Below are 23,933 nucleotides of genomic sequence, written 5' to 3'. Positions count from 1 at the left end.
TGAAAGAGCATGTAATTCTATGAGGAATTCAACGTTTATTTGATGAAAATTGGTTTTGAAATGACTGAGATATCCAAAAAAAGGGGGTTCTAATAAAGTGTGGGACCCACACTTTATTACGATCGCTTTGTTTTACTTTGCTTTTGGATGTTTCAGTCATTTCAAACCTGATTTTCATCAAATAAACTTTGAATTCCACTGAAAATGGTATGCTCTGTACTATATCATAGTGTTTTCTTGGTATCTCTCAAAAAGTTAAAAGCCCAATTCTCATCTCCACCAATACTGTACCATCCCTTTAATACTCGGGACTCTTTCTCAACAGGTTAACTCCTTCTCCACCTCATAACTTTTCACTCCTATCTTATTCCAGCTCTTTTCTCCGCTTCTCTGCCTGACTCCAATATTTCTCTATACTTCTTTAGTATCGCCTTAATTCTTCCAATAGGGGTAGGGGGAAAAAAAAGAAGTTCTGTTTGTTTTCAAACAGTATATATAAATGCATTTCTGTTCCATTTCCCTTTGTTTGCATTCATTCAAAAATATATCTAATAGTAACAATATTCACAGAGCTGCATCACTTCAGTGATCCCTCACATTTCATCCACACATTGATTTCCATCAATTGATTATTGTGTGTGTGTTTGTCACACAAACACACACATATACACACTATAATAGCTTCTGACCACACAAGCATTGAGAGTATAGAGAAGTTTCTGAGATATATGTATGAACTCTGCATCAGGGTTTTCTATAGCTCACTTGGCAGGGCACTGGTCTAGCACACTGGAGGTCTCCGGTTCGAATTCCAATAAAATCCCATTTTCTTTGCTCAATTTTTCATTTATATTACATGCATTTCTGGTCAGTCTCCTTTTGATTGCATTTATTATAGAAGTAAATATACTACATACATATGAATACAGATTGGAAGGGACCTCATGAGGTGTAAAAATGCAGTTTGTTTCTTGGAATCCATACCTTAACAAGATCCTCTCAAGATCCACAGAAAAAAAAAAATCTCATATTTTTGCACTTGCTCTTGCTGATATATGACGTGAATGAGACCCATCAGCACGATACATTAGCACAAATGTATTTATTGTCATATTGCAGCATTATACACATGAAAGCACATGTTTGCACATAGGGGCAGCTTAATATTTTGTTCAATGTGGCAGCTAGTTCTCAAAAACATTTTTATTATACTGTAATTCCGGAAGACATAAGTGAGAGACATATTTGATGCAAACAGTCAACAGCTGACATTCAGCAAAAATTTGTCAAATAGCACGAACTTATTAAACCCAACGTCAACCTGAGCACTGCTCTTTCTTCACTTTAATCATTCTGCTGATGATCTCATCCACAAAACAATAGAAGACTGAAGAGAGAAAGAAGAAACAGAACCAACAAAAAAAAAAATCCCTTAACAGAGCTAAGACTCAAAGTCACAACAGCCAGAAATTCTGGGTATTCTGATTTGGAAGGAATGTGCTCTCTATGTTCACAACCAATGGTATATTTGGGGGAAAAGAATAACTACAGACGTCACACTGTGCGTTGTAATGCACAATAAACCAAAGGAAATGCCTTTTTTGCTGTTGTGTTTGTGATGCGTAAAAAGCAAAGGCAGGAATGCTGTTTTTTTACGGCAAGAAACAGGCTCACTCTTGGGAAGACGAGAAACCGCTACGTCACCGCAGGGGGACCGAGGCGGAAGGAACCGTTGAGAGATTCCAGAAAGGAGGTCTCCTCCTCAAGGAATTCCTTGTCCTGCGAATGAAGAAGGCAGAGATCGAGGTTACCACAACTGAGGAAGCATTCTCTACATGTGATTCGGCACGCCGTACCCCGGCGTACCGTCATAACCCAGGGTACGGCGTTGTGTAGCGCCATCTTGAGTCCATTATCATACAGTTGTGCAATGTTGTCATGGCGACTATTTTCTCATCATCAGCGCCGGCATAAAGAGGCGCGACGCTAACGATCCCAATGTTGATTATGTTGCATAATCACAAACAAGAAAACATTTTTGTGCACAATAATACTAAAGATTATTTGTACACATTTTTGGGTAACCCAGGGTACAGCACTGAAAAAAAAAATAATTCAACAAAATGGCAAATTTTCATTTGGTACCCAAGTGTACCAAATATTGCATCATGTGTCAGCAGGTGGTAAGGTAAGCTGTTTGACCAAACTGCTGCCACTGGCATGAACACTGTTTTTACAGCCTGTACGATTTCTCTCACAAGATGGCATGTTGCTCACTATAAAACATGATATTTTAGCGGCATGAAATTTTCACGAGTTACCTCTAACATTCATAACAATCAATGTGTATAGTGTAGACAAGAACTTTCACATGCATTTCAATTTCGCGCATCTTTCCTCTCGCAAAATTTGTGAAATTGAAATGTACACGAACATTCCTCGTTTTACAGTATCTACAAATCTTGTGGAGCATTACCATAGTCATAGATTCTGCATCAGTGTAATTTCAAACAGAAATCAACTTGACTGCAGTATCTATATTATGCATTTTCTTAAAAGTCTGTCCACAAAATTTTTCTTTTTCTTCTTTTCTGTATGTTTATATTTTTATGACTACTATAAAAAAGAACATTTTTGCACAACATGAAACTAGTGCGAAAAAAATAGCACACAGGTATTTTGCTTGTTTCAGGTGATACAATTTTACACTTTGATTCTGTGGAATTCAAAACACATGAAATTCATTTCATCTTGCAGAGCTTGAAAAATTACTCACGCAAGAATTTTTACTTTTACAGTTCATTATATTGATGTAAATTATGGTAATACAGACATGAGACAATGCGAAAAAAGATTTAAAAGTAGTATTTGAGTCAGCCTCATACAGGCATATCATGGACACTATGTAAAATGCAGCTACTCAAAAGTATGTACAGTTATCACAAATCAACACATATAGTTCACTCCTGACACTGTTCAGCTCATTATGAGCGTAACAGAAACACATTACAAATAAGATTTAAAAACATATTGTGATGTGAATACAGTATATGAAGAGTTTTATTGCAAAATGATCTAACTACATTCTTGTTAAGTTGAGATATTTGTGAATGAAGCTGCCCCCCCCAAAAAAAAAAAAAAAAAATTAAATAACCCAAGACAATAATAAGAAAGTACAGGATATTTCTAATCATAACTTCTAGAATATTCCTTGTTATGTCACAAGTGAGGTATCACAGGAAAGATTTTATTTTGCTTTATCTGATGATGGACTTACTTTGAAATGTATGAAAATGGTGCTTAGGTCATTTTGCAATAAAACTCTTCATACTGTGATAATATATCCATGAAAACCAAAGAATTCTCTGGGCAAACACCTGAGTATATACAAATATCATCATCATTTCGAAAGGAACATCAAGCTCCTCTCTTTCTTATTTTTGTTAGTCTCAGTTTACAGCAACGAGTTCTCTCGAACAACAACGACCACCTACCTTTTCTGCTGCCAATTTCCAGATATTGCGCGTGCGGTCCAGCTCAGCCTGGGCCAGGAGTCTATCCACTACCTCCGTCGGCATGGGATCTCCCTCTGGGGCGGAGGGCAGGCCCATGACCCCGCCCTCGTGATTGTCATACCTCCCCCTCAGAGGTAGAGTGGCAGAGGAAGAGATGGCCAGGGGGTTGGATTCTGTGAAAGATAATAAATCTCATCTCATTGTCTTCTTAAAGGGAAGATAAACCCCAAGAGCAATGTGGATTGAGTGAAAGCAACAACATTAGTAGAACACATCAGTGAAAGTTTGAAGAAAATCGGACAATCGATGCAAAAGTTATGAATTTTTAAAGTTTTGATGTTGGAACCGCTGGATGAGGAGACTACTAGAGGTTATGACGTATGAGTGGACAACAATACCAAGAAAATATAAAGAAAATTCTGCAAAAATCCATTTTTCATGAAAATTACAAATTCCATCAACTTGATGTTGACATATGTTAAGGGTAGCAATTATTCCCCCTGCTTTCTGAAAGCGGTTGGTCCATTGCTCTTTCATAATTCTAGAAAAGTGAATTTTTGTTGAATTTCCTTTATATTTTCCTTGTATTGTTGTCCACTCATACGTCATATCCTCTAGTAGTCTCCTCCTCCAGCGGTTCCAACACCAAAACTTTAAAAATTCATAACTTTTGCATCGATTGTCCGATTTTCCTCAAACTTTCACTGATGTGTTCTACTAATGTTGCTGCTTTCACTCAATCCACATTGTTCTTTGGGTTTACCTTCCCTTTAAGGAGGATAGTATAGCCCTGGTTGAGGTGGGAATGCAGGTTTTAACATTTTGCGAGATAACTAGAAACCACTTATATGAAATATGAAGCAGTGTACAACTGAAATAGGAATTCAATTTAAACAACAACAACAGCAATAACAAATTGCATGAATTAAGAACATTTTCTCCGTGTGCACTTATGCAATGTCTTTTAACTCATCTTCTGAACTTTGATACCCATATCTAAAATCGCCATCTCTCGGCAAATTTTGGAAACTGCTGAGGGTCAAACTTTTGAGACGTCCTTTGAGCCATACCTCGAAACCCTTGCATGGACAGTGACAGCCCACACTGCTGGCATAGAGTTGACCCCAGCGACCTCTCCAGCGACCTTTGCTCCTCGGCCAACTGGAGCCTGTCTTCTGCAATCCTCCTCTCCGTGGCCCGCAGCTCGTCCAGGTGATGCTCAAGGGACTTATGTCACAAAAGCAAGAGCGAGAATGAGAGATAGGAGGTTTACACAGAGTACCATAATGCATCTAATACTTCTTTAATTACTGTAAAGGCAGAAATTTTCAGTGCGGAATTTTTTGTGCACTTCACCCAACCAGAAACTACTGTGACAATAAAAGCATGCAAATATTTTTGCTTGCTGTTATGTACCTCTAATCAATGTCTTGATTCAGTAGAATTAAAATGAGTGAACCTGGCCAAGTGGGAAAAATTATGTTTACTATAAAAGAGTGTTTCATAATGATTGTTCTCAATGGAGCACAGCTTGAAGTGAGAAACACACAAGAGCTCAGTTGCCATGAAAACTGCTTAATTTGAAAGTCACAAGAACAAATTAGAGACCACAATGAAAACAGGAGCGTAGATGTCAAATTTGTGAAAGCAGAAACATACACAATATTATCTATTGGAGAAAATATCAAAATGAAGATATTGGGGAAAAATGTCACTGATACATCCGAGTCGATATGAATATTGGGAGCATTTGCAGAAGTGCAAGTAGTAACATGACAGGATAGATAATTTTTCATACCAAGATACCAACCTTGAAAACAACAATGCACCATTCTCAGGGCTGAAAAGGCATATTTTTGGTGGAAAAACAGTATTTTTACCTTTCCTGCAATAGACAGCATAGCTATAAGATTTGGGGAGAAACAGTATTTTCTGCAAAATCTGCAATATGATAAACAGTACAAAATATTGCAAAAAAATAATAAGTTGGCATCTTTGAGAATGGACTGACCTTCTGTCTGGAGAGCTGTTCTCCTTCCACCTTGCGGGCCTTGACCAGCGCTGCCTCCCCCTCCTCCCGCACTGAGACCGCATCACTGACCATTCCCTGGAGCTCAGAGGAGCGTGCCTGGAGGGTCTCCCCCAGCCTCTGCAGCCGGCCTCGCTCCTCCCGCATCTCAGCCTCCTGCCGCTCCAGCTCCCGCCCACGGCGGTCCAGGTCGGCCGCGTCCCGCTGGAGCGCCTCGCGGGCCGCGGTCAGCCTGCTGCGCTCCTCCGACAGGCTTTGGAGGGCTCCCTCGCGGCTGGCCTGTTCCTAGAGCGATAAGGAGAGGGAGAAAGATATTAGCAGGAGTACATTGCTTGACATCATTAAACCATTTTTCATTGTATAGAAGGTACCAAGAGTACATCAGATATCAATACACAAAGTTTCATCAAGTAGAAGTACTGGTACAGGGATGGCAACCTTGTAAACAACATTGTAGTATTCTGAGGTCTGAAAAGGCAAATCTCCGTTCAAAAAAAGTACTTTCATTTTGCCTCCAATAAACATGAGTAAGTAATAAATACCACTTGGGTTGTTTTTTTCAGAAAACCTGCAGTGTTTTTGGCAAAACAAAGTACAAAATGCTACAAAGAAGAACCAGTTGGCATCTCTATAGTTACGAAGTGAATTCATTGAGGCCAATCAGATAGATAAGTATGTTCAAATGGTAAAGGGAATGCCGCATTTTCATTACCCCTGAGCTAAAAAATATGGATAATGATCAGGCCCTTGCATGTAAACCAGTGTAGCTAAAAGATTTGGGGGATGGTGGGGGATGGGGGAGGATTGAATGAGAACAAATCGAGAAGCTAGACAGCTGCCAAGGAAAGAAACCAACCTGGGAAGCCTTGGTGAGCCCCTCCTGCATGGTCGCCTCCCACTCTCGACGGGCAGCAGCCATCTGAGCTCTCTCGGCCGCCAGCGATTTACGCTCCTCCAGACACTGTCCCATGATGCTTTGCTGCTCTGCCAGTACGGCGTTCTGAAAAACAGCATCAGCAAAGATCAAATTACAATGTTGAACTCCTCATTTTCAGATCAACATTGAAGAAGATGATTTCCATCGACAATTTTAAGCAAGAAGTGTTTGTTAAACTTTCAAAGGAGTGACAGAGAAGCAGACTTTTGAAATGTCACAACTTGATGAAAAGAATAAAAAGAATATTTGACATTTGATGGTGGAAATGGAAGTTGTCCAGAAATTCAGAAATTCTCTCTAACATACTCTAGATGGTAAATCGCGCATATGACACCCCAATTTTTCTCACAAACGTACCAATGGCTGAGAATTTCACACTTTAGGGCAACCGTTTTCCCAATCTCCTCGGCTTAGTTGAGAACATGACATTGCATCTCTGAGGGTTCTAACATTCATAAAAATGAAAAAATACAAACTTCACATTAGGAAATAATGTTTAAAAAAAGTATAAATGGCTGACTAACCTAATTTCTGTCTTGCTAAAATGTATAAAAATTGTAATTATTGATCCCACAGAGCAGTCAAAAAGAAAGTGATAGATAGAGAGAAAGATAGATAGATAGATAGATAGATAGATAGATAGATAGATAGATAGATAGATAAACAGATAGATAGACAGATAGATAGAGATAAGAGACAGATAGAGATAGAGAAAGATATATTTATATAGATATAGATAGATAGATATAAGAGAGATAGAGATAATAGACAGGCGGAGAAATAACTACAGAGACAGATAGAGATAGAGACAGATACACGTATACATTAAGAGAGATAGAGATACAATGTAAGAGATTAATGAAGATATATTTACAGAGACAAATAGAGATAGAGGGGGAGAGAGAAAAGATAGATAATGGGAGAGAGATATAAGAGAGAGAGAGACAAGAGACAGACAGAGAGAGATATAAGACAGAGAGAGATATAAGACAGAGAGAGATATAAGACAGAGAGATCCAGATAAAGAGAGGGAGAGAAATGGAGAGTATATTCACACCTTAGCCTGTTGAAGAGAGGTCTGCTGCGAGGCTAGCTGTTCAGACATGACCTTCCTCTCCTCCTCCACCATCCGTTGCAGGCTGGAGAGTTTGTTCTGCTCCTGACGCAGCCTCCAACGCTCCTGGGAAAAGACATTATACAAATAGTGAACGGTCATGAATGCGGTGGTACGAGATCTCGCACTGAGGTGAAAGATAGAGGTGCTCTATTCAATAAGCCTCCAACGCTCCTAGGAAAAGACATTATACAAATAGTGAAACCAAAACACACTATATGATGGATGCTGTGGCATCTGTAATGGTGGGTTTTTGATGCCATTACATCCATGGAATTTTTCTATGGCCTCCACCTCTATCAAAATGAGAAATGATGCAGATTCATTACACTTTATCCCTTTTGAGTATCTCTCTTTTGGCTGCAAAAGGTATTTCCTGTTTCTTTGCACACGAGAGTGGTGACCTACCTCATCTAGCTGGAGGTTCTGCTCCTTGATGTGCGCCTCTAGACGTGAGACAGTGGCCTGCAACCGCTCTCTCTCCAGACTCATCTCTGCCTCCTGCTCCTCCAGTCTCTTCCGAATCCTCTTCATCTCCTCCTCCTTCTCCCGCACGTCCTGGAGACGGTTGTCGAGCTGGGACCGGTGCTGCTCCAACATTCTGTCCTGTGGGGACAAGTGCGTTATGTTTCGTATCATGACAGGATGCTGTGAGCCCACTTGCCCGGGGCAACAAAACTCAATCTGGCGAAAGCGTAATGAATGGGAACTTCGGCCTTTGCCCAAAAGTCCCTTTGGGCAAAGGCCCAAGTGCCCATTCATTATGCTTGCCCCAGAATGTCCCTTTGGATAAGTGATGGAAATTTCTTTAGTTACATGTATATCCTACATGATACACTCAATTTATTTTCACAGGGTGATTTGAGTTTGAACAGGTGCAGGAACACAAGATGGCTCTGTTAAGGGTTGATTTTGATGCTAGTACAATCTGTTTGGTCTTTGTAAATGTTTTCTCTCAATAATGTACATTATTGGCAATATAATAGGTGCTACTTTCACATAAAGTTCATGTATTTAGTCCACGCATTGCACGTGTGAGCAATATGAAAATCTGTTTGCAGGGTACATGTACATGGGTCTAAAAATGCTGGAAGACTCCCTCAAAGGAGCAACCAAAAAAAAAAAAAAATTCATGCACATCACACACTCATGCAATCGTTTCATACACACACAGGCCTCCTAAAACGTATGCCTGTCCACTTAACAAACACACTTCATGCCAGATATTAAGACCAAGGTAGATAGGGCCGGGTAAAATGTGCATTGTGTACCTGCAGTGAGTTGACCTGCTCCCCGACGGCTCCTACGCGCTCCACGACGGCCTTCAGGGATTGGGTGTGGCCCGTGCTGTCCTTCATGGAGTCAAGATGATGCTGCATCGTCCTCCTGGTATCTTCAACCTCCCGTTTCCATTGGATACGGAGGGCTTCCAGCTCCTGCCGATGCATCTGCAAAGAATTTTGCATGGTTAGCTGCTTTGACGGGGCATAGATTTCTTCAACACAAGGATCAAACTACTTGTAGCAGGATTCTTCAGAAGGTGGTTTACAAATTCACATTTGATGTGATGTATGATGATGATTTTGATTTTAAAAAAAGAAACGAAAATGTCCACGCTAATTGCAAAGTCACAGAATAAGCCCCAATCACACTTGCTCTAGTGTCCTTTAGTGTGACATTCTCATCTACAGTGCTATCTTTCCATTAGGTGTATAAATGGGTGCCTGGCACAAAGTTGAACATTACTGTGGGTGACTTTACCAGGCACGTGCCAGGAAGTGGTAGCCTTGGAGGTGAAGAGAGACTCAGTGCTCCCAAAGAATATGAGATGAGTGCGTTGTACATTGTATGTGTCGGTTTGAGTTCAATGCCTGAAGAGTACTGGCATGCTGCTGACTGTTTTTCGAGAACCACAAAGTGTGGAGCAGTGCTTCATGCAAAATGATAACATTGATGACGAGGATCACGACGACAAAGATGATGACACTACTACTGCTACTACAACTAGCCATTAAGGATAATAATGATGATGGTGATGATGAAGATGATAGTGATGATGATATTAAAAATAATAAATATGAAGAAAATACAAATAATGATAGCTGGCAATAACGATAATTACAACTACATTGACGACAATTGCTACTTATTAGTAATGTTACAACACTAGTAAGTAGCAGTAGAAGCATCGTCATCACCATTATCATCATCACTACGCTTAATATCAAGACTACAAGTCACAGATAAAGATCCAACTCACCTGCTTGAGCTGTTCCAATTCTCGGCCGTGCTCTTGGTACACCTGGTCCATCCTGGCCTGGTGCTCACTGACCAAGGTGGTCCGCTCGGCGATGACCGCCTTGAGTCGCTCCTCGGACCGGCCCGAGGCCTCCTCCGCTTCGCGTTGGATCCGGGTCTCCCGTCTCCGGGCGTTCTCCTCCAGGAGGGCCACAAAGTCCCTGTGGCCCGCCTCCAGCGTCTCCACCTGCTGCCGGTGGTGCTTCTCGGCAAGCTGGGCCGACGCCTCCAACTGGGACTTCTCCGCCTCCAGCTGCCGGAGCTGACCATTGAGGAAGAAAGCATGAGATGAGCTTTGAATTGGCCTTGATATACACTGCAAGTTGCATGTTCTCAGCAGCATAAATAAAGAATGAACACACTGTGAGAGTGTGATGCTATCACCATTGAATCAATCAAAGCTTTTTTTACGACGGGGCCAGAATTCCAACATTACAGTATCTTAAAAGAGAGGCATGTTTCTCTGCAGTGCATATTCTCATAACAAAATCTAATGTGATAATTTCATCTTCAACCTTAAGCAGTACTTATGTTTGTTTGTTCATTTCCATCTGAGAAGATGGCTGGATAGCCCATATTCAGCTAAGCTAAGCTGGTCTTCCAAGGGGTCCAATTGGATGAGAGGTGGGACCACTTCACCGGGTTAGACACCCTGCTCTTTGCGATGAATGAATGAAGCAGGATCTTTTACGTGCATGAGTTGTGACTCTCTCATACATGGTACATGTTCAGACATAATCAGCAAAACTCCTGTCCACAATGCAGAATGCATGGCACACACATCAACAGTGGTGCCCTGCTGCAGCATCAACTCATCTTAACAGTCAGGTGAACCAAGGAGGAAAGAAATATCAAGGCAGAAGAGACATTCATCAAAATTCTCATTCCAGAGCCTCCTTCATTTTCAAAGTGGAAACTTAAAAGTGGTTTAACTAGGTACACTGTAGAAGTGCTGGAAAAGTTTGAGAGACTGAAAATGAAGACATACATGCAATGTCCAAACTGGCATTAACATAGTTACCTTATTCTCAAGCCATGGGGTCTGCGATGCCACGCCCATTGTCCCAACACCAGCTCCAAATCCCAATGTGGAGAGCCCACTACCACCACCACCACCAGTGAGACCCAGCCCGGCCACACTGGGGGTGGCGGGAGTGCTCTGCAGCATCTGCTGCTGCATCAGGAGTTGCTGCTGCTGCTGTTGTTGAAGGGCCTGCTGTTGCTGTTGCTGCTGCTGTTGCAGGACTTGCTGCTGTTGCTGCAACAGCGCCTTCTGCTGCTGCTCCTGTATAGCTCTCATCTGCTTCTCATGCTCTGCTGCCATCTGTGCCTACCAGTCAAGGGGGAGAAAGGGAGAGGCCCTTTGATTATTCTTCCCCTTTTTACGTGATCTTTGTCTTGTATGCACTTCCCCGATTTCTTTGCATTCACCATCAATACAAACTCTCTCCACTTTGTGCTGTAGGCAATTCTTCTAAAGCTATTTTTAAAAGCACATGGACCCAGTGGTTTAGTCGAATGCGTATGCGGGCGCACGGCGCAAGTTTCCCACAGAGACCTATGCTATCGACTCCTCTTTAGTGTTTACGCTATGACCCATTTCCATGAGTCCGAAGAAGTCCGATCACAGTTCGGCTCATGATTCGGCTGAGGGGGATGACAGCTTTAGCAAACTTCTTTTGTGATGTCATACTAAGAAGCACATAAACACGCACCCTGGCATCACTACAGACTGCGTGATGCACAGAGAAGACAATGAAAGCAACGATACCTAGCAACACCTACGCACTTTACTCTTGATGACAGCTGAACTTCAGCAATCTTCGTATCAATACTAACAGTGATCAGCACTATCATCCAACAGTGCCCCCGCAACTACCGGGTCTACGTGCCTTTAAAGTTCTAGAATACATCCACATTTTCTGTTTTTATTTTCTCCCACCTGCTTCCTATCTTGTCATCTCCAACTTCATTGAGATTGTTTGTTAGAATATCTTCTTCATTTTACATAACATCCAACTAAAAATGATGGTGAATGCAAATCCTCAAACATACCCTGAATTCAACTAACCCCAGCACATATATAATTTGTTTTTTTCAATGTTCCAATGCAAACAGGGAGAAATCTAATATCACCTAATTTTTCATGTGACAGAAATTGAACTTCATGTATCTCATGACTACCTTCACATGTCAACTTTCATGTTTTCATCACGGTGGCACAGATTTATTACTGAAGATAATACCAGCAACAAATATACACATAGACACATATAAATGGCATGCCAAAGAGTGGCTAAAACGTCCTCAGATGACTGAAATTAGTTAAATACAGTTAAACTCGCATAAGTCGATCTTCTCGGGACTGAGCAAAACACATCGACTTAGGCGATTTTCGACTTGTGCGTAAGTCTAAAAAAATTGACTTTACAGTTTCACCACACGTACATACATGTATGTATAATGTACATGTACATGTATGTTGTCTACTTTGGAGCTGAGAGCTGGAGCGGTGTGCCGCAGCACGGGTCGCCCGGCAGGGCCGCGGCTAACTTTGCATGGACAGTGCATTAGTATTGGCACAGGTCCGATTACTTAACACCCTTGTTAAACCTTGGGGAAGTGAATATGAACGACATTTGAGCAGTGATTGATTCCAGTTTACCATACCGTGGCTTGAAATGCGTGTAGAGGTGCAATTCTGATTTACCCGTGCCCGTAACTTTCCCCCTACTTTCCGCTTTGAAAACTCAGCAGCTTCATCCATTATACCACTCCACTGCACAGCGCTGCAAATGCCAAGCTACACTACAAGCTCAATACTGTAAGCTGTACATGTAAATGAACGCATGTGTACTGTACGAACGCTGTACATATGTAGCGCGATAGCTGACAGGGCTGTACCAGCGGACCTCAAAACACGAAGAGAGTTCAACATTCCCATGATATCGCTTTGAATTTTGATTTTAGATTTTTTTTTTTTTTTCACCTCAAACTCATCTGACAAACAAAATAATGATTGAGTAATAAATAATGAATAATAAATGACAGTAATTTATTACACGATAAAATCTTATTCGACTTAGGCACAGTGAATTCAATGGTTTTTCCGTGAAAGTGTTCTTGGAATTTCATCGACTTAGGCGAGTATTCGACTTACAAAATTCGACTTGTGAGTGAATTAATACACATAAGTCAATGGGGAAAAATCGGGACTTTTTAAAATCATCGACTTACGCGATTATTCGACATATGCGACGTCGACTTAGGCGAGTTTAACTGTATCAAGAATACCTCCATGAAAAAATGCATCAAGATTTTCTCTTTAAATGATCAACCAAGGATAAACCTGAATCGAAGGTGGGGACCAACATGTAGCACCACAAATCCTCCACTGATGAGTTTATTACACCAACACATCTTTCAACACCAATGCACCTCACAACTCCTGCTCACCTCTTGCTAGCACAAACACACCTCTTAAAAACACCAATGCCTTTCTCATAACAACAACACACCTCTTACAACACCAACTTACATCTTAGAAACAAATACACCTCTTATAACACCAACTTACCTCTTAAAACACCAACACAGCTCTTACTACACCAACATCTTTCTTGCAACACCAACACACCTCTTAGAACACCAATACCCTTCTTACAAAGACCAACACACCTGTTGCTGCTTCAGAGTTGCCTCAAAGTCCAGCATGGCTTGTCTCTGTTTCTCCAGCTGTTGATTACCAGCCAGGAGAGCTGAATCCACTCCGGAACCAGTCGTCCCTGGCAACATCCCCGAGGTAGCACTTGTAGATTGAGCAGGTGGTGCTGCAGGACTTTGGAGTGGCATACCACCCCTTGCTGATGTTGCAGGCTTTGTAGACGTTGCCTCTCTGGTCGGCAGTTGTGGTTGGGTTGCAGGTGTGCTACCCTGTGCTTGTTGTTGTTGTTGTTGCCGCTGATGCATTTCTTGTCTCCACTTGGGTTCCCGTCTCCCTAGAAGTGGGTGAAAAATATGTCTGAATGTCTACCGCATGAAGGTGTCGTGGCTGAGTGCATAAGAGCGCTCATCTTTGAATGACATGAGCATGGTTTGGGTTAGTGGGTTCGAGCCCATGCGATGCCCGACACGTTTGCCCTTCAGCAAAGGCACTTTGTCCACATTGCTGCTCTCCACCCAGGAGTATAAATGGGTACCCCATACGATGAGAAAGCTTATGTTGGTTGATCAGCATGTGCGCGCCTGTAAAATGGCGACTGGCTGGAATGCTCCCCAGGGAGTGGAGAGTGAGCGCTGTCAGTGCTGGTTGGAAATAATATATCCGATGGCCGAGGTAATGATAGTCTGTAAAGTGCATTGACATACTTAACAAGTGTGAAATGCTCTTCTGTAAAACGAGGAATGTTTGCGTGCATTTTAATTTCGCGAATTTCCGGAGCACCGAGTTTTGCGAAAGTAAAATGCACGCTAAAGATCTTGTCTATGCTACATGCATTGAATGTTTGAGGCAACTTGTGACAATTTCATGCTGCAAGTAAGGCCATAGGCTCCTATTTGCGAAAATGTTATGCCGCCAAAAAAAAATTTGTTTAACAGTATATAAAAACTAGCAATATTATTAACACAAGAATGTTGACCTTTATGTCATTAACTTGCTCCTATGGCAATGTTTGTTTGTTGTTTTTTTTTCTCTCTCTCTCTCTGACAATAATTTGTAATAACCTTGTACATACAATGACACAGGCATCTAGAGTATTCTGGCCAACACTGTGAAAATCACACAGAAAATTTGAAAAAGTTAATTGACAAGGAGATATGATATGACAAAGAAAGAATCTTTAGTACATCAGGCTCTAGGATCGCATGACTCATTGCTTCTACCGCAGCCTGTCTCTTTGAAGTGAAAGTCTCTTACCAGAATTCTCATTTCATCTAGAAGGGACTGACTGTGGGCTGTGGCTATTATCTTTACCTGCAGTGGGCTGTCCGTGGCTGGGTGACGATTTGGGATCGGTGGTCGGGAGAGCAGTTGAGGAGGATTGCCTCTGGAGGGGGGCAGTGGCTGACATGCCATGCCCTGCTTCCGTCTGGAGTTGGAAAGCAAGGAAGAAGAAAGATTAGTAACGGTTATAGAAAAATAACACACATGTGTATCGTGACCAACTGTTTCTCTTCAGAACTACAGAAGTTTTTTGGGTTTTTTTTTAATACATGAGGTAGTTTCTTTCAAGGTAAGAGCACACATATGCACGGGAAGGAAAAGAACAGCTATCTCCAAATTATATTTCCCAGTGTGAGCGATATGAACATTTTATAGCTCATGAGAATTTTGATCACACATATGCTAGGCTCTGTTGTGGGAATATGGATGCTATGGGCTGCAGGATCCTCTTCTTGGGCACAAATCCTGGCCGAGTATACAGCCCCTCCTCTACGTACTAGTTTACATGTACTTGGCTCCACTCCTCCAAGCGATCACTGCATACGAGGCTGTACAACCTGACGACTATAACGTTAGAAGAACCATTCTGGCATTCATCGCATGCATCCCACTGCACTGCACTGCTGGGCTCGCTTCAGCAAATGAAATGAGTCTCAAAATCCAATTCTTTCGAATGGCGTCATCTTTAGCCTAGGGAAGTTGTGCAGACTTACACCCATCTTTTGTGTCTTTGCTGCGGTGACGACACACCTCCATGGCATTTTCTTGAAATATTTTCTCTAACTTTCCTACAAATACACAAGACTCACTGCACTGTGAAATACGGTATACGGCGAGACAGTCGGCACTATGAATACCCCCTGCTACGTCAAAGTGTCACCTGACAAGGCACGTGACCGGTCCTTGCTTTTTCTGGGGGCGTTCCCGACTACCCGAAAAATGAGCGATTTAGGCGATTTCAACTGAGTTTTTTGAAGTTCACAGATCTCGTTGAAGAAAAGCATATGCGATTTCTAATAGTATTGACACAGTATTTTCATATGATCATGCATTATAAAGTTAAAAGACTGCCCCTTTAACTGATTATCCTACCATTAATCCAAGAAAGTCATTTTCACCAAAATTTAACATACAAGGTTTTGTCACCCCATTGACGATATGAGTAAGACATGACAGTACAGATCTTGCAGAGAGTTTCCGGTGGCAGGCTCAAAAAAGTAAGAATAAGAAAAGTTTTGATGCTACATTCCATTTGCCAACCCAGCATCCCATGTTCTCTCTATCTCTTTCTAGCTACCTTGCTGGAGGGAGGAGCTTGAGAGGAAGGTGGAGCTGACTCCTGTCTGACTGCTGCAGGAGGCCCCCTGGAGCCTGCGGGTGTGGCAGAGGAGGTGGAGGAGGGAGGGGCTGCCTTCTCGGGCGTCGGCAGCGGCTCATTCCGCTCCAGGGCAGCCAGCTGCTTCAGTTGCTGGGCGATGAGGCTGGCCCTCATCGGGTCACTCTCGCCCAGGGGATCGTCGTCGTCGTCATCATCTTGGAAGGAGTAATCATAGAATTCAGAAAACACAATATATCGGAGCATGGCACATGATTATCTGACACAGTTTTCTTCCTCACTTATAATACAGCTCCAGGGTGCTTTGAAGCATACAATGTACATATGCTCAAAGAAATGCACACATATGTACATATGTTTGGTCGATCAGTAACAAAGCCACTCTTACAGGTTGCTGTATACGCCATATATTTAACGAGCCTAAATTTTCATGAATCGGAACTTCCCGATGATTTCGCGAGTGGTTAAATTTGCGATCGTGTAGCTCTGTACCGAAAGGAGAAATCACATTCATAGCTTGATTAGAGTCAATGTTTTCGTGTGTTTTTAATTTCGCGAATAGCACCTGACTCGCGAAAATAAAAACCTCACAAAATATTCGGCGTATACGGTATATCACCGCAGACAGAGACCATGTTACATGCCACTTACCAAAATTTGTGGAGTCAAAGGTACTACCCAGATCACCAGTGGAGCTAAGATCTCCTGGTTTCTTTCTGGCTCTTCCCGCACTATCATTGTCCCAGGGGAAAGGAGAACTAACAAGCAGGGAAAAAAATAAACACATAACAAAAATCATAAATATGGTATTGTAAAAGTGGAAATTTTCACAGTGTTGAGATTTTTGCACATTTCGCGCAACTAGAAACGAGCACGAAAATAAAAGCACATGAATATTTCTGTTTGCCGTATGTTTGGGTGATTGATGTCCTGATTTTGCAGAATTAAACACACGCGAAAACTCATCTTACCTGGCCGAGCACACAAAATTAATCGCACAAAAATATCCACTTTTACAGTCTATGTCTAAATGAGTTAAAGACACTTTTGCCCTATTCTTCACTCTGCCTTCATTTATAAGCCATGATGTGCCTCATTGGTACGGTCTGGTACGGTACGGTCTGGCAGCGGCACAATACTACAACAGCACTGCGAAGCTGGACTCAAACCCAGGATGCTAGATTGCTACCACAGACTTGCTACCAACTGGGCCCCCTTGCCATCCTGAATCCTATTCTCACTAGAGCTGGGACCTCATTCCCCCTCCCCCCACAAACACACACACAAAAAGGCGATAATGATGCTATAACTGTTTTCTAAATATCATCGAGTAGACCTCAAGAAGTAATTATTTTTTACAGAAGACCAATCTAATATTCCTAGTGATATCCGAATGGAATTGTTTGAGGAAGTCAAACTTACGTGGTATCTCTCTTGGCTGGCACAGTGAACATGTCATCCAGTCGACTTCTCTTTGGACTACCGGTCTCGCTTCTAGGCGTCACTTGCTTTTGTCTAGGCAGAGGTGAAAGTAAGGTATTCACATTCCCAAGAAATAAAGCACATACTTTCCCAGGCTGTGAAGGAATTCATTCCTGTTTTTTAATCTGTTTGCATACAAGTGATTTTTTTGTGTGAAGAAAAATTGCTTAAAATACGACTTGGATGTACCACAGACCGATTCGATCTGGCAGAAGATTTGCCATTACGGCGGTGTCCAAAGCGCACACACGTATGCTGAATGCATGATACACATTGCGGCGGGTGCAAACCAGTCACACGACATGTATATGCATGCTCACATGAGACACTGCAGAAATGGAAGAGTTTGTTGCCTGGTGGGATCATAGAGCATCAAAGATCAAAAAGCAACCAGGGCACCGTTTCATGGAAAGTTGTCAGCCCTGACAAGGTGTCAGTTTCTGACAATGTCAGCAAAATCCTTGGTTTTGATTGGCTAAGAAACTTAGTCACTGACTGTTACTATGGTGATTGTCAGAGACTGCCAACTTGTCAGGGCTGACTACTTTCATGAAACAGTGCCCAGGCAGATAGTGGTGTGTAACAGGCATCTCAATGGCCACAGAAATTCACCAAATCAGGGAGGCTTATACATTTTGCATATAAAGCAGTATTTCAAGTTATCAGGAAAGGCTGCTGCAGAATTGGCAACTCCAACAGAGTAAAATGAAGATCTTTGTATGGTATTAGCCAGCAGGTATCTGATAATTCCTTCCATGCATTTCTGTGATCAGGTTGTGTCTGGTGAACATAAAATTTAAAGCATGGTGTCACAATGCGCCTGACTAGCAAGATGAATAAACACAACGTAGTGGACATTTAGATATCCAAGACCACCTGACTTCCTTTTTCCTCTATACGAAAAAAGAATAATACATTGGACTCACGGTGCGATGGAATCAACATCAATCTCATCACCACCAAGGCCAAGGTAGTCCGCCGCTGATGCGGGTCTCTTGGGTGTCTCCGTAGTAACCCCTCCTCCTGCCCTGGTGGTGTCTTTGGTGGGGATGGGTTTGCTCGATTCCTCCTTCCCTGCCACTTTCTGCCCGACTTGGGCTGCAGACCTTTCTGGCACTTTGTTTATATCTACCTGCATATCATCAACATGAAGAAAAGGAAACAAAATATTGCAGAGGTGTAATATCTGACTAAACATTACACCTGCCAACAAAATACACCGTTCATTTGAAATGCATAATAATGAATAGGACATATAATAAACCTTCTTACAAAAATAAAGGTTCTAAACAAGGCAAGTGCCATAATGTGTCTCGCCCATTCGCGTACAAGACATTGTACGCGAATGGGATATAACAGATAAAAAGAGATGTAAAAGGGTAAAAATTTATGGCAAAAAAGAAATGCGCCTAAAAACTTAACATTGGGCCCTTAAAGTTCGTTGACCCCTGCCTGTGACCTTTGACCTTGTGGTGACCATCCACTCCCCAAGGGACATCTACCATCCAAGTTTAGTCACAAACGGACCTATGGATCAAAAGTTATGACCCATAATAAAAACGCGCCATAAAAACTTAACATTGGGCTCTAAAAGTTCGTTGACCCATGCTTGTGACTATTGACCTTGTGGTGACCATCCACTCCCCAAGGGACATCTACCATCCAAGCTTAGTCACAAATGGAGTTATGGATCAAAAGTTATGACCCATAATAGAAATGCGCCATAAAAACTTAACATTGGGCTCTAAAAGTTCGTTGACCCCTGCTTGTGACCTTTGACCCTGTGGTGATCATCCACTCCCCAAGGGACATCTACCATCCAAGTTTAGTCACAAACGGACCTATGGATCAAAAGTTATGACCCATAATAGAAACGCGCCATAAAAACTTAACATTGGGCTCTAAAAGTTCGCTGTCCCATGCTTGTGACCATTGACCTTGTGGTGACCATCCACTCCCCAAGGGACATCTACCATCCAAGTTTGGTCACAAATGGAGTTATGGATCAAAAGTTATGACCCATAATAGAAACGTGCCATAAAAACTTAACATTAGGCCCTAAAGTTCATTGACCCCTTCCTGTGAGCTTTGACCTTGAGGTGACCTTCATATATGGTAAAATGTGAAACTTTGTATGACCCCTCTTCCCTGAAAGTTTGATTGCAATTGAAGCCTAGAGTAAAGAGTTATTGAAGTTTTTGTAGCGTTACGGACAGACGACGGATGGACGGACGGACAGACGCCGCAGGCGATCCCTTAGTCTCTCCCCACCTCCGGTGGGCTCGACAAAAATTGAATGCATCCAGTGACAGTGCAAAATAGGATATGTTTCCAAAAGAATGGTGGAAATCAAGTACAATGTGAATTTTGATTTAGCCATACATCAAGTGAGCTGAAAAGCATTTGAAACACTTGATATTAAATGAAAAAGAATGAATAATAATTCCCCCTAAGCATGAAGGAAAAAGTAATAGTACAAACAAAACCTTGAAAACTGTGCAAAAAAGTGGTGAGCATTGGATCTCGTTTTAATTCATGACTATTTTGGAACAAGAATTCGCCTCTTCCCCCCCCCCCCCCCTCCCCGCTTTTTCTCTGTCAAGTTACAGCACTTCCCATGATGCCCAAAATGCATAAATTCATATATCACTCAGAAAGGCCAGTAACTATGAAATATGATGTTAACATGCTAGGGCCTGTCACTCACATCAGACGTGGAAGGTTGCTTCTTGCTAGCCGTCGTCGCTTTCTGTTTCGAGGTCAAAGGAAACGTCGACCCGAGTCCAGCGGCCTCGCTCAGCCAATCATCATCGTTATCCTCCTCCATTTTGGCCGACTTGGAAGGGCTGGACGTTGCAGAGGAGAGCCTGGTGCTGCCACCGGGTCTCCGGGGGCGATCCATGGTGGAGTTACCAAAGATGTCATCATCATCATCCTCTTTGTTTTCAGCGAATCTGGTGGATTTAAATTTACGAATTTGACAGCATCACCCATATTTGTCTAACACCGGATTATGTGGGATATGTTTCTCCATTCCTACCTATCTCTCTCTTTCTTTCTTTCTTTTTGCTCTAGTGCTCAGCATTTGATTATTTTCAACACAAAATTTACCTTGAGTTTACATTTCTAAGTTACTTGCATCAATTTTCGAAGGCAATTTCAATGAAGTCCATGGTTTACATTTCATCAGCTGAGATTGATAAGGGCCTTAAAGGGGCTGTACAGTACTGGTTGAGGTGGGGATTCATGTTTTGAACATTCCTAAGTGAGATAATAAGAAACCTCTTATGAAATATGAAAGAGTATGTAATTTTAAGAAGGATTCAACGTTTATTTGATGAAAATTGGTTTTGAAATGGCCGAGATATCCAAAAAAATGATAATAAAAAAAGGCGACAGGCCACAACTTTATTAGGATCTCTTTGTTTCACCTTGTTTTGGGATATCTCAGCCATTTTAAGGCCAATTTTCATCAAATATACTTTTGATACCCTTTAGAATTGCATGCTCTTTGACATCTCATAGAGTGGTTTCTGAATATCTCGCAAAACGTTAAAAGCTAAATCCTCACCTCGACCAGAACCGTACACACCCTTTAAGTTGCCACTACAGCCATAGTATTTGAAGCACTTTAATGCCCTTCTCATTCTCAGCAACGATTTAGTCCACAGACTAAAACAAGTGTGAACTAAGCACACATTGCACATGTGCATGACAGCTTGCATTCATCATTGGAAATCAGTCTGTCTGTCTACACAATGTGTCACTCACGCATTCACTCTTTTTTATAAACCCAGGGCTAGATTTGCATTGTCCTATTCCAGCCACTGTGTTTGAATGCACTTCTCATTTTCTACTAGAATTGATCATCCTTATTTTGCTATCAAGTAGACAGAGGAAAAGGGCAAAGGAAATGTGATAGTAGTTAGAATTTGACAAGTACAATGAAAATAAAATTCATTGTTATAGTATATCTACTTCCTAACTGCTGTACACAGTAAAATTGTCACTTACAGATATTTTCACAAATTGCTACTTGTCAAATGCAACATGCAGCATGCTAGACCATACCTACAGTAGTACCAGTTGCCCACAATCCATGCAGCACTGACAGCATGGCTTGAAACAATATTCTTTCATGGGTTGTGGTTTTGCCACATTTTAATTTTGAGCATTGTTATCATTGCAACTCAAAGGTGAATCTCATAATTCACAAAAATTTCAGCTTGCACACTGTAAAGGAAGAGAAAATTACTGTAGTGATTAGAAGAAGACCAACAAATCTCATTCCTTGCAGGGGAAAAAATATGATGAAAACCAGCAAAAGATCCTGGATGAGGGCGCTCTTTACCTAACAGACCTCCTGCCAGGGGGAGCCGAGTCCGGTCTGGTAGAGACCACTGCCGATGGAGTGTAGCCCCCAAAAGTGAAGTCCTCCTCTTTGGGCTCTTTACTGGAGGCAGGAGCTAGGGGGTTAAAGTCAAAGAGATTAGATACTAACTGCCTACAGAGGGCGAACTACATAGGATGTCTGTGATCACAAAGAGACACAGAACAATTGTGCAAGGTGTAACCCAAGTCTGCACTCTTTGGCTGCTGTGGTGCTACCGCGGAGCGTTGACTGTCATTGCTAAGGGCAAAACCATTCTTGTACACTTCATACCAATGGCAGACCTCCCTATGCGCACTCAAAGTAACAATATTACTGTACAGTGCACATTGCGCATTAGCACTTTATTACCGACTGGCATATTGCCTCTTTGGTTAAAGTTCACATTGGGGGTCAACTGGAGTCATCTCAGGTCAGTTGAGGTTAATTGACGAGAAATTACAACTTTGTTCGTGTGTCTATATGAAAATGGCACAATATCACTATGATATTTGCTGGGATAAATTGCAGATGTTCATGGTGCATTGAAAGCGGCAGTCCTTACACGGACCTGTCTGAGTATTCATTCTGGGATGACTTGTGACAAGAACAGAATACTCGATTCCATAATATGTTTCCTCCCTCAAGAACAATTCCACAATACAATAAGTGGTGATAAAATACAAATTGACAGGCACAGGTTCTGAGAATGTTCTGAGCTACTACCACCCTAGCCTTTTGGCAAGGCCTCGTGGCTGAAAAAGAGACTAACTGCGAGAGAACGGGTGAATGCGAGACCGAGTGGCGCAGCCACGAGGCCTTTTGAAACCTGACATGAATTTCTTAACTTGAACCTTGTTTCTCGCTGATTCTCCTACCAAAAAGGGTAGCAGCCAATCAGCGACCACATTGCTTACCACGCCGTCGCATCTAATGAATACGCATAAGTATGCATGCCAGCGGCTCGCTCATCCATAGCTGCCTGCATTGCCAGCGCAGCATTGACATGTCCTCATTAGCATACCAACTGCGATCTGACTCATGAATATAATGAATAATTCATATTCACCTTCGTCGGAAGGCGGTAGGGAAAAAAACCCAGGTTTCAAAAAGTCTCGCGTTCACCCGTTTGTTTTTCTCGCAGTGCTAGGTGTGGCAAGTTAGTCTCAATCTTGAGCCACGAGGCCTTGCCAAAAGGCTACTACCACCCATATCTGGAACACTCTGCACATAGTCAATATACCATGTATATCATACAATCATATAGAGACCATAAATTGAATAGTACAGTTTTCCACTTAAAATCATGATGACTGTTGGATTTCGGTTCTTGCAAGGTACATGTATTCAGTAGATAGACTCTGTGAAATCTGCAGTAAAAGGGTATCCTTGGTCTCACTAAGCCCATGAATCTTCACTTTGGTACCACTTTGGAATTCATTGGTGAATAAGATCCTTCTGTGCACCTGTTTGAGGTTTCTTGTACTTGCTGTCCAGCTGGAACTCCCTGGTCCGAGCCTTGCTGGCCGGCGGCTTGTCCAGGATGCTGGTCTTCCCGAACAGTTCGTTGACCTTGGCCTTGGCAGCTAGCTGCTCCTCGTCGACTTTGGTGCGTCTGGTCGACTTTTCTGCGCAGGACAGGGAGGTGATTGAGAGCCCCATGAGCAATAGTTCCTCTTATTTTTTTTATTATTTTTTTTTTTGTGAGAAGAGGATGCTAGAAGCAAAGGAGTTGTGCACAACCACACAAACCATCCATCATATTATAACAAAAATATGTGTATCTCCTGACATACAGTGTGTGATACTAGGACAAAGAGGAACAACAGAGAACAACTTGCTCAGAATAGGAGGAGAACGTTCATACTGGTAAGGCTGGGCTGGCAAGGAATAAGTTGGAACGGGATA

At 42.1% G+C, this 23,933-nt stretch overlaps 1 protein-coding gene across 1 annotated transcript in view; it reads right to left on the bottom strand.

Moving 5' to 3' along the window:
* Positions 1–1,695: 1,695 nt before the first annotated feature.
* Positions 1,696–23,933, bottom strand: part of LOC140232238 (uncharacterized) — a 32,955-nt gene continuing 10,717 nt past the window's right edge. Inside the window, exons 9-27 of the mRNA XM_072312371.1 lie at positions 23,492–23,640; positions 22,008–22,122; positions 20,364–20,610; positions 18,583–18,788; positions 17,597–17,689; positions 16,826–16,932; positions 16,136–16,371; positions 14,869–14,983; positions 13,572–13,891; positions 10,915–11,223; positions 9,856–10,155; positions 8,867–9,043; positions 8,004–8,201; positions 7,539–7,661; positions 6,401–6,544; positions 5,527–5,829; positions 4,586–4,742; positions 3,495–3,688; positions 1,696–1,779 (exon numbers count right to left, since the gene is read on the bottom strand). Coding sequence (XP_072168472.1) covers positions 1,696–1,779; positions 3,495–3,688; positions 4,586–4,742; positions 5,527–5,829; positions 6,401–6,544; positions 7,539–7,661; positions 8,004–8,201; positions 8,867–9,043; positions 9,856–10,155; positions 10,915–11,223; positions 13,572–13,891; positions 14,869–14,983; positions 16,136–16,371; positions 16,826–16,932; positions 17,597–17,689; positions 18,583–18,788; positions 20,364–20,610; positions 22,008–22,122; positions 23,492–23,640 — 3,577 coding nt within the window. The remainder of the gene's footprint in view (positions 1,780–3,494; positions 3,689–4,585; positions 4,743–5,526; positions 5,830–6,400; positions 6,545–7,538; positions 7,662–8,003; positions 8,202–8,866; positions 9,044–9,855; positions 10,156–10,914; positions 11,224–13,571; positions 13,892–14,868; positions 14,984–16,135; positions 16,372–16,825; positions 16,933–17,596; positions 17,690–18,582; positions 18,789–20,363; positions 20,611–22,007; positions 22,123–23,491; positions 23,641–23,933) is intronic.

The sequence above is a fragment of the Diadema setosum genome, chromosome 8 (assembly GCF_964275005.1).
Source record: "Diadema setosum chromosome 8, eeDiaSeto1, whole genome shotgun sequence".
NCBI lineage: Eukaryota > Metazoa > Echinodermata > Echinoidea > Diadematoida > Diadematidae > Diadema > Diadema setosum.
Note: the sequence above shows the minus strand (reverse complement) of the source record. Positions and strands in the feature narration are given on the sequence as shown.